At 47.7% G+C, this 16,714-nt stretch overlaps 4 protein-coding genes across 4 annotated transcripts; 2 read left to right on the top strand and 2 right to left on the bottom strand.

Annotated features, from left to right (window-relative positions):
- Positions 1 to 4,437: 4,437 nt before the first annotated feature.
- On the bottom strand, positions 4,438 to 6,394 carry PpBr36_11081 (uncharacterized protein; the record flags this gene model as incomplete). The annotated part of the gene is made up of 2 exons (XM_029898185.1): positions 4,438 to 5,091; positions 5,168 to 6,394. The coding sequence occupies 2 exons, from the start codon at positions 6,392 to 6,394 to the stop codon at positions 4,438 to 4,440; spliced, it is 1,881 nt and encodes a 626-aa protein (XP_029743495.1).
- A 556-nt stretch (positions 6,395 to 6,950) lies between these two features.
- On the top strand, positions 6,951 to 8,063 carry PpBr36_11080 (uncharacterized protein; the record flags this gene model as incomplete). Its single annotated transcript, XM_029898184.1, has 2 exons — positions 6,951 to 7,034; positions 7,296 to 8,063. The coding sequence occupies 2 exons, from the start codon at positions 6,951 to 6,953 to the stop codon at positions 8,061 to 8,063; spliced, it is 852 nt and encodes a 283-aa protein (XP_029743494.1).
- A 2,644-nt stretch (positions 8,064 to 10,707) lies between these two features.
- Positions 10,708 to 11,604, bottom strand: PpBr36_11079 (uncharacterized protein; the record flags this gene model as incomplete). Its single annotated transcript, XM_029898183.1, has 1 exon — positions 10,708 to 11,604. The coding sequence occupies one exon, from the start codon at positions 11,602 to 11,604 to the stop codon at positions 10,708 to 10,710; it is 897 nt and encodes a 298-aa protein (XP_029743453.1).
- Positions 11,605 to 14,963: 3,359 nt separating this feature from the next.
- On the top strand, positions 14,964 to 15,410 carry PpBr36_11078 (uncharacterized protein; the record flags this gene model as incomplete). The annotated part of the gene is made up of 2 exons (XM_029898182.1): positions 14,964 to 15,038; positions 15,126 to 15,410. The coding sequence occupies 2 exons, from the start codon at positions 14,964 to 14,966 to the stop codon at positions 15,408 to 15,410; spliced, it is 360 nt and encodes a 119-aa protein (XP_029743454.1).
- Between the last annotated feature and the right edge of the window lie 1,304 nt (positions 15,411 to 16,714).

Raw genomic sequence — 16,714 nt, 5'->3', positions numbered from 1 at the left:
ATGTTAAAGGAAAGGTCGTGGAAAACGATTTATGCGACCATACAAAGCAACTCGTACTAGAGCTTATTTGTAAAAAAAAAAAAAAAAAAAAAAAACCCCAAGGCCGGATTAGTGAGCAGGATAATTGGCAGGCTCAGCGTGGCAGGCCCCTACGGCGGGATGAGAATGGAAATGATGCTCGGAACCTTGCTCACCGTTGCGTCCCCGTCGGCACCTTTCCTCGCTGTCGTTACAGTGCCTCCTGGCACGTCTCCAGTCGTTTGTTGGTCGGTGACAATGAAGCTGACCAAGATGTTGGCAACGAAGTCGCTCTTACAGGTAGACCCAGAACTGCAGCGCTCCCAAACCCGTTCGCGAGTGCTCGATTATACCCAAGCACATGATCGATCAGGTCAGCTCATCAACTACCGGAGAAGGTACCGAGTCTACCGGCCAGAGGGAGGTTCGTGTCCGGCTTGGTGATAAGCGCCGATTTTCGTCGTGAACCTGTTCAAATCGCTCCTATAGGGCAAATATGTCCTCTTTCCACATAGACTCCTAAAGCAGCGTCGGTTCCGACTCCATTACCGCTTTGATGGTCTCGACCATAACCGAGCACATGCTGGGTCCGGACAACTTGCAGCTTAGGTACGCGGGATTGCTTTGGCCAGTCGATACCATCTGCATCCAAACGAACCACCCGGCCCATTCTCCATTATCTGGTCCGAAGTGACGGACGGTGTGTGCGTCGTCTTCATTTTTCAGCGGATCCTAAAAGTCGATGTAGCCCATAAACTTCTCCTTGGCCACTGACACGTCGATTTGCTCCTAGGAAAGGAAGCGTATGTTTTCGCTAATTATAAATCACCAACACGTATCCTATAAAAATGATGATAAACCTTTCGCTAGTAATTCTATAGTATCAACTGCTGCAATTGTGCAGCAAACTGCGGCAAAGGTGAAAGACGTATTCGAGGCCAGCACTTTTCATCACGATCGTTTTCCGTGGCGAGCCGTTCTGGAGGCGGCTGTAATTTTTTTCATACCTCGTTCTGCAGTAACACTTATCCGGGGCCAATGAGCTGGAATCACTTGAAAGGCTCTACCCTCATTATCGCAAAGATCTTGGATTTTCGTGTACAAAAGGCCACATTTGACGTACCGGCGTTTCAACTTAAAATCTACCAACGAGGGGTTTCGAGATTTACTTCAGGTACTAACTACTGTAGTTGTTATAATCACACCTGAGGGTAAATAGCACGTCCCCTTCGCTGTCATACATCGAAGGCTGATGGGCGCCAACAGGAAGGGAGTTCTCAGATTTATCGGCACCGCAGTAGGGCATGGCTAAGAGGCTGTGTGAAGATACAGTTTCCTAGCCTCCCTACCAAGGAACTTTATTCCCACCTCACCTAGCTGTTTCGGATATATAAAAAATGGTTCGTGTATTTGGTAGCATTTTGCGTCTGCGCTCTGTCTGTAACCAATTAAGTCACAGTAAAAAGCCTGCGGATCATTATTCATAACGTTGGGCTCCACATCTCCGACCCCCCTAAAGTCCGGCCCCTAAAAATATCTACTCAGCCACGTCAACCCTTTGTTTTATTTTATAAATATCTAGACGAATTTTTCACTTTAGAACTTGCATTTTGAAGATTCTTGCTCCAAACTTTCCAATGAAACAGTACACTGAAAATCAGCTTCTTGCTGCCATTTCTGACATAAGAAATGGCAAATCAGTTCACAAAACCTCGCAAAAATGGGGTATTCCTCGGAGTACCCTTCACGATCGTTTAAAGGGGGCCCAGTCAATTCAACAAGCGAAAAGATTTTGTCAAAGGCTTTCACAGGAGCAGGAGACCTATTTGGCAGATTGGGTACTTGCGCAGGCCGCGTTAGGCCTTCCGCCAACGCATCAAGAACTACGCTATTTTGCGGAACGAATTCTTCAGGCCGCCGGAGAAAGAAAAAGCCTTGGGAAACATTGGGTTAGCCGTTTTATAGCCCGATATCCAATTTTGAAAACCCAAAGGCCCCGGCGAATAGAAAATGCCCGGGTTAATGGGGCTACAACCGAGGTAATTAAATCTTGGTGGTCCTATTTGAAAAATCCCGTTATCGATACTATAAAACCGGCCAACCGTTGGAATATGGACGAAACAGGTATAATGGAAGGCAAAGGATCTAATGGCCTGGTGTTAGGGCGTAATAAAATCCGGCCATTACAGCGAAAAGAGCCTGGAACGCGGGGTTGGACGAGCATAATCGAATGTGTATCAGCTACGGGGGCTGTTATACCTCCCCTCGTTATATTTAAGGGGAAAAACGTACAGCAACAATGGTTTCCAGCTGATTTAAGTCCTTTCGATACCTGGCAATTTCATGCAACAGAAAACGGGTGGACAAATAATGAAACAGGTATCGAATGGTTAAAAAAGGTGTTTATTCCAAATACCCAACCTTTAACTCCTGAAAAGCGTTTATTAGTTCTCGACGGCCACGGATCACACGTCAGCGACGAGTTTATGCTTGTTTGCCTCCAAAATAATATTCAGCTTTTATATTTACCTCCTCATTCGTCGCACGTTCTTCAACCGTTGGATTTATCGGTTTTTGGGCCGTTAAAGGAAGCTTATCGACGTCACCTGGGATTTGTAAACCAGTTTTGCTGTTCAACGGTTGTTGGGAAACGAAACTTTCTACTTTGCTATCGAAAAGCCAGATCAAAAGCATTTATAGCAAAAACCATTCAATCTGGTTGGCGTACGACGGGGTTATGGCCGGTGAACTTGGCAAAACCACTTTTAAACCCGTTTTTATTAGAAAATAGCAACGCCAACGTCGAAAAAGGTAGAAATAACGGCTTCCAAAGGGATAAAACACCGGAAAGCCCAAACCAAAAAATTAACGACCAATCTTTACTTATTTGGAAAACCCCTAAAACGACCCGAGATATTCGACTTCAACTACAGGAAATTTCCCGGTCCGAAAAAAGTAACGCCACTTCACGGCTTTTGTTTGCAAAAGTCCAAAAAAGCTTCGAAACCAAGGATATCTTATTGGCTGAAGCTCAGCAAAAAATCAGTTTGTTAAAAGCAAAATTGGAGGCGGTACGGCCGGTCAAAAGGAAAAGGGTAATTCCGGATCCCAACGAGCTTTTGGTCAGCAAAAAAAACGTTTATGAAGCACAGGAAAATAATAGGGACTGTTTAGAGGATTTGAACGATGGAGAAGAGGTTAGCGAACCGGGAGAGCCTGACAATGATTGTATTATTGTGCGTTGATAGGTTTACATTTAAATCGGTTTATAAAAGGGGTATTTCGTCGTTACATTTTTCAAGGGGGCCGGACTTTAGGGGGGTCGGAGATGTGGAGCCCAACGTTATTATCTGAGGCTTTTTCCCGGCTCAAATAATGCCTTTGGTCCTCTAAAGGCATTATTAAAAAAAAGATAGGTTTTCAACCCTGCCTAATTATGTAGACTGAAATGGCGACACCTGTCGTGGACTGATTCCAAGATAATGGTCTCGCTGTACGCAAGCGAGCGATAAAAACTTGCCAAAAATATCTACCTCCGACGGACTAATGGCAGGATCCGCAGTCAAACTTCAAATGCACTGCTCTTCCGTAAAGCCTACAGGAGGTCCTAGGTCTCGTGTGCGGCAAATACCGCAGGGTGGGCAGATACCGAATCACTGGTGGAGTCTATCACTCAGACCGTCCGCAATTCCGTCCAGGAGAATCCGGGTGCGCATAACCAATGGGGATCAAGCCGTACGCATACGAGGACGGCGGCGTTAGTCTTTCTTCGCCAACTCATACCCAGGTGCCTCCCCTTACTGGATCTTTGGGGCAAGGTGGCTTTTACCATTGCACCGGTGTTTGTTCGACCGATTGGATATAACTTTTATACCGAGCAATAAGGCGGCTCGCTGTACCCCCTTGCTACGCGGGATAGCTCTGGAGGAAAGGCGCGCGTAAATGAAAAAAAAGATTGTTTTCGCATCTGCTCAGCTCTTGCGGCCTGTGTGCACGTTGGGCTAGGCAGATCTTGCAACCGCCCGTTCGTTTTCCAAGCAAAAGGCTAACGGTAGTTTGTAAAACAAAGCTATATGTGGAAGCTCGAGGGATTAGGGCGCCCATTCACGGTGGAGCTTTTATGTGAACGGACGTTCGCGCAACATTAAAACAACGAACGAGCGATTGAAATTTGGCTAATTGATGTTGTTTGTTTACTGCGTTCGTTTTCGTATGGACTTTTTACAGCAGCGGCAAGGTGAAAAATAAACAGGCGTTCGCAAAATATCAGTTAAACGAACCGACGATACGGTCAACACCAAATACCAAGCCAAACATGAAGTCCGCCCAACACATTCATTAAAAAAGGAAATCGGGAATGCTCATCGACTCAAAACAACCCAAAACTGCGCCCGGAAGAACAGAAAAAAAAGGAAAAACCTAGTCAACTTCCATTGCTTGGGAATCTCCTTCCTCGTCAACATCCGCCCCCCTGTGGATTAGACCGTAACCGATAGACAGAGACAAAAAAAGTGCATCAGCATCCCCTACGCGATTCTCCAATGGGATTCTCCAGGCCTCGCGTTTGTCCTCGAGCTCGAGATCTTCCTGGTGAGGAATATCCTTCCTGGCCAACCACTCCCTCGAATCGTCGTAGGGCTCCATTTCGTGTTTCAAGCTTAGGTCGTGTTTAAACTGCAGACGGTGAATTCTCTTCTTTGTCTGTTCAAGCTCCGCGTGCGGGAACACCCAGCCTCGTTCAAGAAAGGCTTGAATTGCTTGGTACGTGGCCATCCAGGCTAAAGCCTGGGCGAATGCCATGGCCAAATCTTCGTCTACCCCGATTATGCTGCCGAATATCTTTATCGCGTCAAGGATGGCTTGTTTTACAAACTCCCGGCAATATTCGGACAGGAAGTAATGGTCAACCAAGCACAGAAAAGGCATTGGCGCCATTTCCAAATCGCGCTCGTGTGCGATAAAAGCCGAAAACTCGTCGAAAGTTTTCGTTTTGTCCTCTTGCGCAATGCTTCTTTCCGCGGCTTGCACTGCATTTGCAATTCTGGCGTATGCTGCCTTTGCTGCAGTCCACGCCTATGCGAATAGCTGGTTGTTAATTTTCTTTTTTCACGATTGTCCATGCGCGGAAATAGGGAGCATGTCGGCTTACCTCTCCGTTCTGTCGGTCGTCGGCTGAGCCAGGTGACTGCTGTATGGCAGCTAGCCATGAGTCTACAGCCTCTTCGTAAAAGTTGACGGGGTGGCTTTTGGGGGCAAGAACATATTCTTTGTAAAGCCGGAGGGAGTGTGTAGCCGTGGGAGGGACTGATTTACCCAAGCACATGGGCGAGGGGAAATTCACGGTTCGCGCTTCGGCATCCCATTTTTCCCAAGCCTTTGCCATCTCGAGTATGGATCGACCGGACTTGTGCACGTATTCGAGATGTGAAGGACCCCCGGCCCACTTGTCCTGCCAGAACGCGGCGTCGCTCACTCGTGTCCATATCGCTGCTGTCAAAGTCTGAATCTCTCGTCTATCGAAATCGTCCTTCCCCAGCTTGTCAGCGTCCAGGTGGGCCAGCTTGTGCCAGGCACTTTGGATTCCCTTGATGGAGGTACCGTGGACCTTCAAGAACAGTTCAAGTTTGGCAACCGTATTTTTATCACCATGAGTCGCCGCCTGCGCGGCTGGTGTAGTGGACCTGGTATGCGCATCCACTGACTTGGTGCCGGACAAATACCAGGCTATGCCTGGCACAGTGAAGAAAAGGGAGGGCGGGTTTAAAGCGTTTTCATATTCGAGGTTGGGAGCCTGTTTGGCCGATTGGTTACTGATGAGGTGGTTTTTGAGGTTACTGAGTACGGTGGCGGCATCACCACAACCCCAGCGACTCTCATCAAGATTTGTCAAAAGGTCATGGTACACTTCGTTCTCGTCCACTGCCTCTCCCTTCTCTGGCTGTCCACATGGTTTTGTAACAGGCGTGTAATCTGACAAATCGCCATGGATAAACGGTCCGATTGGCGGTCTGGCCGGCGCATCCCCGTCCATAACAGGAACGCAGGCGGGCGGCTTCACGAAAAAATCTGGGTCTGGGAGCTGAGGGACAGGCGGGTAGGCCAGTAGCCCCATTCGGAGCTTTCGTCTGCACAAGTCTCCCTTGCAGGCCTCGATGAGGTCTTTCTCACAGTGCTTCCAATGGCTCTTCCAACGGGTTTCTATCCCGTTGGCAGTTTCGCGATTCTTTGCAGCCCGTTGTTTATCCGCCTCTTTTTTCGAATGATCCTGCTCTCCTTTGAGATCCTCCAGCTCGGCAAGAAAACTAGCTCGAGTCTCTTCTCCCAGCGAGGCTGCTGGCTCGTGTTTTGCCTTGTAGTGCGCGATGAGGGCCCCCATTTTTTTGAACGCCTTGCCGCACTTGTTGCATCGATGTTTGTAGAGCAGTTGCTCACAGTCATTTTCGTGACTGCACGAGCATGAGCATGAATCCTTGTGTACGCAACCGCATTCTGTAGACAGATACCGCATCGACATGTTTCTGTGTATATGACAGTTAGATTGGAAGTGTTGAACCGAGTTTAAATTTGATACGTACCTAGTGTTGATACAAATCAGGCGCAGCAGTTGAGTAAAAGTTGAATTGTAAGTGAATACAGAACGAAGCGAGAAGAAGAACGAATGTTAGTGGAGTAGACAATCGAAACGGGTTGAATGGAAAGGGCTGCAAAGCGAATCGCCGTTTGTTTTTCCTCAGAAAGGCAAACGGCGGTTTGGTAGGGCGCTACCCCGCGTAATGCCGCTCTAAGAAACTAATGTCTCTCTGGACCCGCCGCTGTTTCTCGACCAAAATCCACGCGATTCGCTCTAGACGTTGTATGCAAACGGGGAACCGTGAGACCACAACTTCCTGAACGCAAATTTGCTTCTTACAGCAGTTTGACCCGTCGTCTAAATGGACAAAATCATTGCGCCGGACGGCACAGAGCTGGTTTTGTCTAAGCCTGTGAACCCGCCTCAACATAAAGGAAAACAACCAGTTAGAAAAACCGAAGCCGCTTCTAGAAAAAGAAAGGCTTCGCCTGGTAAGCTTGCACCTGATTTCTGTTTTACACGGGAAACACCTCTAACAGCAGAAGCAGAGTCCCCAGTGAAGAGATTCTCGAAATATAGCATTATTTTACCTTCTGGCGAGATAGCCTCTTCGTTGCGACTGCCAACCCCAGTGAGCCACGATAAAGATAGGCACGCCGACAAGAAACAAAGATGCAAGCCAAAGTTTTCCATGCCTCCCATAAAGGCCCAAAATCTGTCTATGGTCGCGTCAACGAGCACCTTTAGGGTCTCGAACGTGCCCGATGAAACCGACCTGGACGAGCAAATCACCGAGAATCAAAACTCCCCTTCGAGCTCATTTTCCATTATGACCGATGGCGAAAACGAGGAAGAAGACTTGCAACTTAAATGCCCGACTTGCTACAGGAATTACCCGAAGTCGATGCTCGAGGGTGATGGCAAGGCGCGAATGGAGGCAGAACTGGCCGACGCTGACGGCGAGAAAAGGAGGCAGCTGTGCCAAGCTCATCTGGCTGTCGAGTCTGTCGAGGCCAATCTCAAACCTGTTAACTGGGATACTCTCGAGCGCAGAGTTAAACGCTTTCATGGTCATATTGTACGCATCAACGATGGCACCACTGCCACAGAGTACACGCGACAATGGGACGAGTTGAACCGAAGCCGGGCGATGCGAAATGGCAATAGGTCGGGCATCTTCCTCCGTATGCCTGGATGTGGCATTTACGGCCAACGAGGACGCGGCGAGATTACTTCGATCATATTGGCTGCTGCGGCTGATCCGCTGTCGAGCCAAAAATGGCTACCAGAGGCAGATTCTGTATACGGTTCAGCAAACAGCGGCGACTGGCTGAACTGGGTTCTTGTTCCCGAGGTAGTTGTACGCCTTTTGACGGAAGATTATAAGTGTACGGAGGAGCAAGCAAGGGCGTCGATTCGGGAATACTCTGGCCTGGGAGACGAACTGCACCCGGTTGAGGATGTAATTGTTTAGAAACGAGATAAGATTATGGGGGATGGCACCGATTGCGGTTCAACAATAGGGTTCAAGCCAAACGGCGGTGTTTACATAGGGTCATTAGTTGGTCGGGCGTCTGTGTTTCAAGCAGGATGCGAACGGGCATTTGTAAATTGTAGGATTTTCTTTCTGTATTTAAATCTGCGCCCGTAAAACGCAGTTGCAAATGATATGATGATTGACAGACGGGTTTAATATTCTGTCAGTATGCCTCGGATGTTTCAGTGCAGATAAAGGGAGCAAAAAGGGTTTTCATAAAAATTAGAACTGAGCTGCTCATCGTATTCCATGGGCCTTTTTTTTTTTTTTTTTTTTTTTTTTTTTTTTTTTTTTTTTTTTTGAGAATGGGCTTTGTCTGAGACGATTCGGAGCAAACGAAGCAGAGCCGACTGTTATTTGCGGTACAAAATTATTAAAGGTTGAAATTTTGGTAAAGCTGGCGGCAAGGTTTATCACTGCCAGTAAACGAGATGGCAGTATAATTTCAATTTACCAAGTGATTTCTAAAATCTTGGTGGAATATCTTGCCTTGTACTACTGTAATATGTTCAATCTCCGATCTCGTGGGTAATTATAAGGAAAGTTGCGCAGCGCAAACATGGAGGTTTCCCTCAAGGAAGGTGGGCGAGTCAGCTTCTATATCGCTCAGTATTTGTTATGCACGGTGACCATTCCAAGTTTCCTTCACCCATTACTCCGTAGAGATTTACACAATAAATAATGGCAGGGTCGAGCGAATGTATAGAGCCTCAAGGTCTTGCGGCGAGTACGTATCGGTTCAACACCACCGTATTGCACGAGAATTTACAGAGACGGACGAAATCGAGACGAGAACGTTGACGAAAACACGATTGTACTATTCGGGGTAGAGCACGAGGCGTTTTGCACGGTTTTACCCATTTGAAGGATGTTGAATATTTTGTCATAGATCATGATACAAAAAGACAGACGTGCAAAGGCTTTTTTTTCTATCTAGTGCCGGTTGAGAAGCTCAAGGTTTTCTCCCGTTAATGGTAAAATATTATGCCTTTCCTCAGAACCATATTGCGTCGATGTTGCCCGGTGGGTTCGATGGTAATACTGCAAAGCTCCTCCTGTGGGATGTTTTCCTGGTAAATTGGACAATGTTTCAAGCTCAGGTGATAACACTGGCACTACTCTTTGCAAGGAGATTTGTGTTGACGGAGCCTGTTGGGTCTTTCCTTGTGTCGCAGTGTTGAACTGCTCGCTATTTCTCAACTGCGGAATATTGTAAAGACTGGTATTCGGCGTATTATATGATTGGTTGCAGAAAGAGTTGTAGTGGGGGCTGCTGTTGCTGTTACTGTCGTTGATTGATGTCCCAAACATTTGGGTTTGAGCTTGCTGCTGATGGGTGTAAGTGAAAGCGCCGAGGGGCTGGTGGTTGATAGGTTGTGGGGAAGGAGGTAGTATGTGGTCGCTGGATTGGTGATAAATGCTATCGCTAGGGCCTTGCTGCTGCTGAGCTTTGCTGATGTACACCCAATTTTTTGATTTTTTGGCCGCTGCCCTGGCCCATTTTTCCACCTGGTCAAGTGTCTCCATCAGGGGCCGACATGTCCAGTTGGTGTGCTGACCCGCCTGGGGAGAGTGAGGGTGTGGGTACCATTTGGACGGCCAGGGCCATTCGTCGGCTTCTGGGTCGTGCTTTTCGGCCATGGCATCCACATAACAATGATCCACCTCTGGGGATCGCAAAATCCGGAGAGCAACCTGGGCTCGGTAATCTGTTTCGCGTGCCTTTTCGAGATGTCTTTCAAGAGATTTGAGCTGGTAGCAGCATAAAACGCGATGCAAGTTGGCCCCCATGGTTGGGCGATTGTATTCACGGGGCATGGTATAAAAGAGCAAATAATGATGTATGTATTACAGACAAAGAAACGGACCAAGGGCGCTGAAAGCGGCAAATGACAGACAATAAGGATCCATTGTTACCGCAGAACACGATTCTATCTATCTATATAAATCTCTCCCAGGTTAATAAATGCATGCAAGTTACACTGCTTAATGGGAAAAACAATGAATGACATTTGTGTGGCTACAGTTTGGAGGTTGCACAGTAATTAAAACCAACCGAAAACATTAGCGGGGCGGAAAAGCAAGCTGCCGCTTTCGGTTGAAGAAATGCATTCGATCAAACTTGACAAACAATTCTGAGGGTCCGACTCACCAAAGGTTAGCTGCGCGCAATCAATGGTCCCTGATGGTAGATTTCGTCCGTCTTTCGTTTCACCGCCACTTTCGGCGGTCAACAATGATTGTTACAAATTGGAAACATCGCACATAGTGCAAATAGATATGGACATGTCCGGGCCGTCGCTGGAGACCTACAATTCTGGAGCTAACAGCTGGAGAATTGCTGGTTTGTCTCCACCCAGCGGAGCAGGGGGCCTGCAAGCAACGCCAATCAATGACTGCTGTGCGTCGCGACCCTAAAAAGCACCTGAACAGGTTGTCGTCGCCATGGCCGAGAGGTACCTGATGAGTGGGAGGTTTTACCAAGGGGACAAAAAAAAAAAAAAAAAAACAGTTTTTGTATTTTATATGCCGGTGATCGACCTGGGTTTGCAAATGCTTTTTTCTCCACCCATCATTACTGTTAAATACAATCGGCGCACAAACACTTATCCTTGTCCATAAAATCGTTCCCGCAAAACACAGTCAACTCCTCTCCACCCTCAATATCCCTCAAAGCAACAATCTGGCAGCGATACCTCCCCGAAATCCGCTTCCATTCAAAAGCCGTATTGGGATGTTTGCATTGGTGATTCACAAAATAGAAAATGCTCGTCGCTTGCCCACTAAAAATCTGGCCTACAGTAGGCTCCTCCGGCAAATCGCCCCGGACGAGCTCCATTGCCCTGGAATCTTGGCAAGTGTCCGGTGGGACCAGGGTGCCCACGAGCTCGCCGATCATATCGCCTTTGCAAAAGGCAATCCTGGATACACAATTGACAGCTGTGGCGGCGGCTTTCAAGACGGCCTCGAGGCCGAACCCCTTGTCACCGTAGAAAATGATCCGAACGTCTCCCGTCGCGCTATCGTAACAGGAGCCAATGCAGCCACATTGGTTCTCATTGCAAAGCTCGCAAAACGGTCCCGTATCGTCGGCTGGTATTCTGTCCGGCTCTTCCGGTTGCAACCCAGCAGGCCAGTCGATGGATGGGTCGCACTTCTTGTGAGAATAAACATTCTCCTTAATATACCGCACACCTATCAACCGTTGCAATTCTCGATGGCAAAGGCCGAGTTTCAGGGTATGAGGGGGCAATTGGTACACTAGTCTTGGTTGGGGGTCTGTGCCTTCGTAAATCGCCTTGATGATATCTTGTCCCATGCGTGCAAGATCCACTGGATCGGCGGCGTATGGTGGTCTTTTGGCGATCTGTCGCTCGAGATCATCTAGTCCTTGTCCTTTAAGTCGCTGTTCGAGCTCCTGCTGAAACCTCAGTATGTCGACATTCCTGATGGACTGGAAGTCATACAGCGTTGGCATTTTTGTGCTTTGACCGCAATCTTGGTCATAGGAACTCCTCAGCCCCATCAGCGCCAAAAGACCAAAATTGTTGGGCCAAAAGAGTTGACGTATTTTGCGCCACCTTTTAAGGCGTTGCTTAAAAGCATTTGCGGTGCAAACCTGTAACCCTGGTCCAAAAACCTTGTCTCGGACGGATGAAACAATGTTTGTGAAATTCTGCTTGGCAGCTTCATCGTCGAGTCTTTTAACAAGGTGTACACCGGCGAGGAGAGATTGCAATTCGTGGAATGACGAACCGCTCTTTTTTTCGAGGTACAAAATCCATAGCTGGGAGGCTTGCTCCACCAACGACCCGGAGACCTCGAAAGGATTTTTTGCAGCCGGGGCAGCAGCGCGGCTTTGCATCAGCGCGGTGAAATGATCAAACAACCGTCGAACAGCATGCCTGTCGAACAAGCTTGCGATCATCTGTTCAATGGTTGGCGCAGCCGCATCGCCTTGGGTGTCGGTTCGGGTTCGTTTAGTCGGAGGGGGAACATCCCGATTCACCGGAACCTTTGCGTTTGCAGCGGGGTTTGAAGCCCGTCCACGCTTTAATGTTTTTGCAGCCGCACCGGTCTCTGGCGCCTGTTTTTGACAGTCATTCCGGTGGAGCTGGAGCCCCTGACTCTGTTTCTTGGTGACGGCTTCCGATGGGGTTGCTGCATTGGTTGCGCTGTGGCTTTTTGCTTGGGTCAAAGGGCGGAGCTGCCTTTTCCCCCTTGCAATGTCTAGCAAGTTTTGATCTGAGATAGGGGCGGCATCGTTGTTGGGCTCGCTTAATAAATTGCTGGTGGAGGAGTTGGAAGAGGTGGATGATGCTATTCGAGGGTCTGTATTGTTTTGATCTGGAGTAGGGACGGTCTCGTCGTCGGGTTCGGTCAAAGAAGAACTGCGGGTGGAGGAGCGGGAAAAGGTGGATGATGTTACTTGAGTCTCTTTGCTAATTTGAACTGAGATATGGGAGGCTTCATCTTCGGACTCGCTCAAAGAGGAACCGCGGGTAGAGGAGTTTGAAGAAGTGGATGATGCCCCTCGAGGCTTTTTGTTGATTTGCTGTATGCATTCGTCAAAGGCAGCTATACAGCGTGGTTCGAAATTGTGAAAAACAGATGTAAGTGACAGGGTCTCGGTTTCAGTCTCCTCGCTGGCTTTAATTGTTTGCGCAATTTGCTGGCGCAATATGCTTTGGAAATGGAGACGAATTTGCGCCCAAAGTTTGGTCAAATCATCCTCTTGAGCCGTGACGAAAGCTTGATCCATTGTTGACATTTGAACCACAGAAAGAAGAGGATGGTTGCGCAGAATGGAAGGTTGGCGAAAACGACGCGAAATGTGGACAAGAGCGATGAGGGCTGGGGGATCAAAAAACAAGCAAACAAACAGCGACGGCAAACGGGACGAGGTACCCCTGGAACCTACCTAGGTACCTAGTCGGCCACAAATTGCTATATCCAAAAAAAAAGCAGAGACAGAGGTCGGGGAAATACATTGATTGAACAGTTTAAATGACCCTACTAACCATGCAATTCATTAATTACGAACATGGGCAGGCAATATCACATTCCCTACGTGCTTTTATTGCGTTTGTAGCTATGTTTTACCGGCCGCACAACGCTGTTTCCAGTTTCATGCCGTCTTTTGTTTTCAGACACCGGTCCATGTTTGTCCTGAAAAACGATGACACCTTGCTTGTCGTGATATGCCACGCAATCAGCGAACGCGGCGAGACGGTCGCATATTCTCTTGGTCTGGGACTGGCCAACGGGCCACTGGGGACGAGGCGTATGTAACAAGGAACAATTCGACCAAGACCTTGTAATTTTAAGCCTATAAAAGAAATAGAAAAAAATAAAGGTTGATAGACTTGTTTGATCTAAATAGGGGGGTTTTCTTGTACTTGCCTGTTGGATGGCCGCTTTTCCTGAATGCGGACGTTTAGGACGGACGTCAGCGACGCTGAGCTTTTTGCGACGCGTCGCGTCGATTGCGGAGTTGCAAGGACGTCGACGGAATGGGAAGAATACCCCGCCCTTGCCTGCCACATAGAGGCGGAATGTGGCTTCACATGTGGAGTCATTTGGAATTTGTGGCTTGCGTGCACTTTTTTTGCGCAACACCATTTAATCGCAACACGACGGCACTGAGGATTTCTACCACGTTGCAGATTTGACATTTTTGTATCACTCTTCAACGTCTCATATCTCGATGTTTTGCCAGTCTCCTTTCAATTCTTACGATTACTGGGACAGTAGCTGGTTGGTGCAACAATGGCCATGCTGGTTGTGACAAACTTGACGCGGTCGTCCCTGTTGTTCTTCTCAGTCGCAGTCGTCGTACAGGGTCACGTGAGTTTACGTAGCTCGTAGCCTGGGGTTTGAAGCAGGACAAAGATGGAGAAAACAGAGTTTCCCATAGGCTCACCCCGGTTATATTCTGCTCATAACAGGGCACCATTCCCAACATACAGCTCTCAATTACCTTGGGTAGGTATCCAAGATTGATGCGTTAGCGACACCGACTATAGGGTGCGGCTTGAAAATATCAATGCTTTTTTGACTGTAATAGGGCGCAAAGTGTGACACCATCAAGAGCTTCCAGCTTGAGTGTGTACGTGTCTTGCAGACACAAACTTACGTAATCTGCTCTCTTCATTTGTGACGCCTGGCCAATATGCCAAAAATGTGGATCACCAGCGTAGCATAGTGGGTCCGCCGCCTTGACAATTTGGTGACGACGAGCCCTGAAACGACCTGAATATGCTCGGTTTAGCTCGATAACAAGAGACCCCTGTGAATTTTGCGATTGTTAAATTTCGAGCATGATGGATTGCAAACTCAACTCTTTTTAATACTTTTGCCGAATACCGTGACAAAGATCATATGAACAAACAGTGGGATAAATCATACGCTTTTCTGGACAGTCGAGAATAGCAGAAACGTGTGTATAATACGCGCCAGTAGCTTTGTTGATCCTGTATTTTGGTTAATAGTCAATATTAGGCCTGTTTGACAGTTACCTAAAAACTAAAGTACCCATACAAAGGCGTACCAGTTTGGGCTTCCGCATACTTTCTCAATGCTCACCGTGCAATCTTTTGCTTTTCACATGCTAAAACCCATTGCCAGAACCAACCAGAAAGAGATAAAGCGGACTAGCATGATCTTCTATAGCTGCCTAGAGCCTTCACTCCAAAGTCTCCTGGTTTTTTTCACCGAGTACAAATTTTTATTTGCTTCCATTCTCAAAGCATCACCGCCCTTGTCTTTGGTTTTGAAAACATTCAACATCCCTGAAAGGCTCGAGTTGCTCAGTTTGCGGCCGCCTAGTTGCCCACCATGGCGAACTCAATACCTGACGGGTCGTGGCCAGAACTGGTAGAAATGGCACGCAAGCATCAAACAAGCATGCCCGTAAGTAAGAACATCAAACTTTGATCCTAAAACTTGGAAAGTTCAGTATGCAACTTATCTAACCGAGCCTTTATTTTGCATTTTCAGAAAGGACAGGCTGAATTACTGGCTCTCAAGGCCCAAATCAAGTGCCACGAAGCACAGCCGACATCTACGGTCTCAGAGATCAAGCTCATATATGCGCGCGTGCTGAAGAATGAAGCTGAACTTTTGGCTCTCAAAGTCAGGATCAACGCCTACAGAGCCCGAGTCGTCCATGTGGCTTCGGTGATCCCGCGTGGAGTATCGCATGACACCAGACACCCACATCAGTGCATTGAGCAACAGTCAAGTTGCCCAAAACTGGTAAGCAAAGACAAGGCCGCGAAATAATTTGTCTCTGGCATAGCATCTGCTAAAAGCAACAAAAAAAGGCCATCCTACCCCTCGATGATACAAAGAGACCCTCCATCCTACGGCCTGTTTTACGAAGTGTGTATTGTTTCCTCTGCTACTGGGGATACATCATCTACACAGGCGGATGCTTAATTCTCAAATTGTATCTCGTTTTTCCCAGCATCACGGCGCTTGCCTTTGTTTTCATATTTCTCGTATGCGCCAAGAGCTTTCTCCCTTTTTTCATAAATTTGGTTTACGTTTCGATCAGCGAGGCCTTTTTTTATTTTATTTTATGGGTTATGCGTCAAGCTTTGGCACATTTTCCTTATATTTCATTGATGCCCCCAATTTCACCTACGTCGGTGGTCTTAGCATCAAACGCTTTTTCGGCAATATCCTCGCTCATGGCCGCCCCCCTAGGTTTCTCCCGGACCATAGCCATTGCAAACCGCCAGATAAGCGAAGATCTTGTCAAGATGCCCACTGCCCCCCTCTTCAACGCCCATACGCAGCTCACGGAAGCAAAACGAGCCGCATATATTTTGGAAAACATTCAGATGCCCAAAGACGACGCAGATAAGATGAACTTGGCATTCTATTTGGAGGGTTTGTACGTTTCTGATTTAGCGATTCAGAAATGGATCCACCATTGGAGGAGCACAACCAACTTTTTCACGGAGCGAAATCAGGCCAACTACGATTTCTCCAACGAAACCGTCCCCAGAATCAGGGGAATCATGGCCAAATTAGCCCTACAAGTCGAGATGACGCAGAAAATCGGCCACTTGTTGCGTCCAGTCACCCCTTTGTACCGCCTATTCCGCTGGGTTCTGCCCAAGCCGAGTATCTATACGATTGTGGATATAAATCACAAGCACTTCCAAAAGACTGTCGACGAAGCACTTGACGTGGTGTTACCACTTTATAGCCGTTTACTACGGCTATGCAACACCAATCTCATCAAGCATCACCAATCCAGCACATGCGAACATAGCGATAAGCTTGCGGACGCAGTCGACACAGCAACCAGAGACATTCTCCTCGGAGCCATCGATGTTGAGGGCCATCAAGTATGGAGCCTGCATGTGGCGAGAGCCAACGCACGCTCTGTTTGTTCATGGTTTGCTAACCCCGTGAACATGCAATGTCAACGGTTGGATGATGTCAACAAAGTCTATCAGGACCTGCAACATTTGCACAAAAGTTCAGTTTATATCAGGGAGAAACTACCGAACTTTTGGAAGTAGTAGTAGTAGTAGTAGTAGTATTATTTAACGCCGGGCTCGGCCCGGCTTGTT

This window comes from Pyricularia pennisetigena (assembly GCF_004337985.1).
Source record: "Pyricularia pennisetigena strain Br36 chromosome Unknown Pyricularia_pennisetigena_Br36_Scf_13, whole genome shotgun sequence".
Taxonomy (NCBI): Eukaryota; Fungi; Ascomycota; class Sordariomycetes; order Magnaporthales; family Pyriculariaceae; genus Pyricularia; species Pyricularia pennisetigena.
This window is presented reverse-complemented; position numbering and strand designations above follow the sequence as displayed.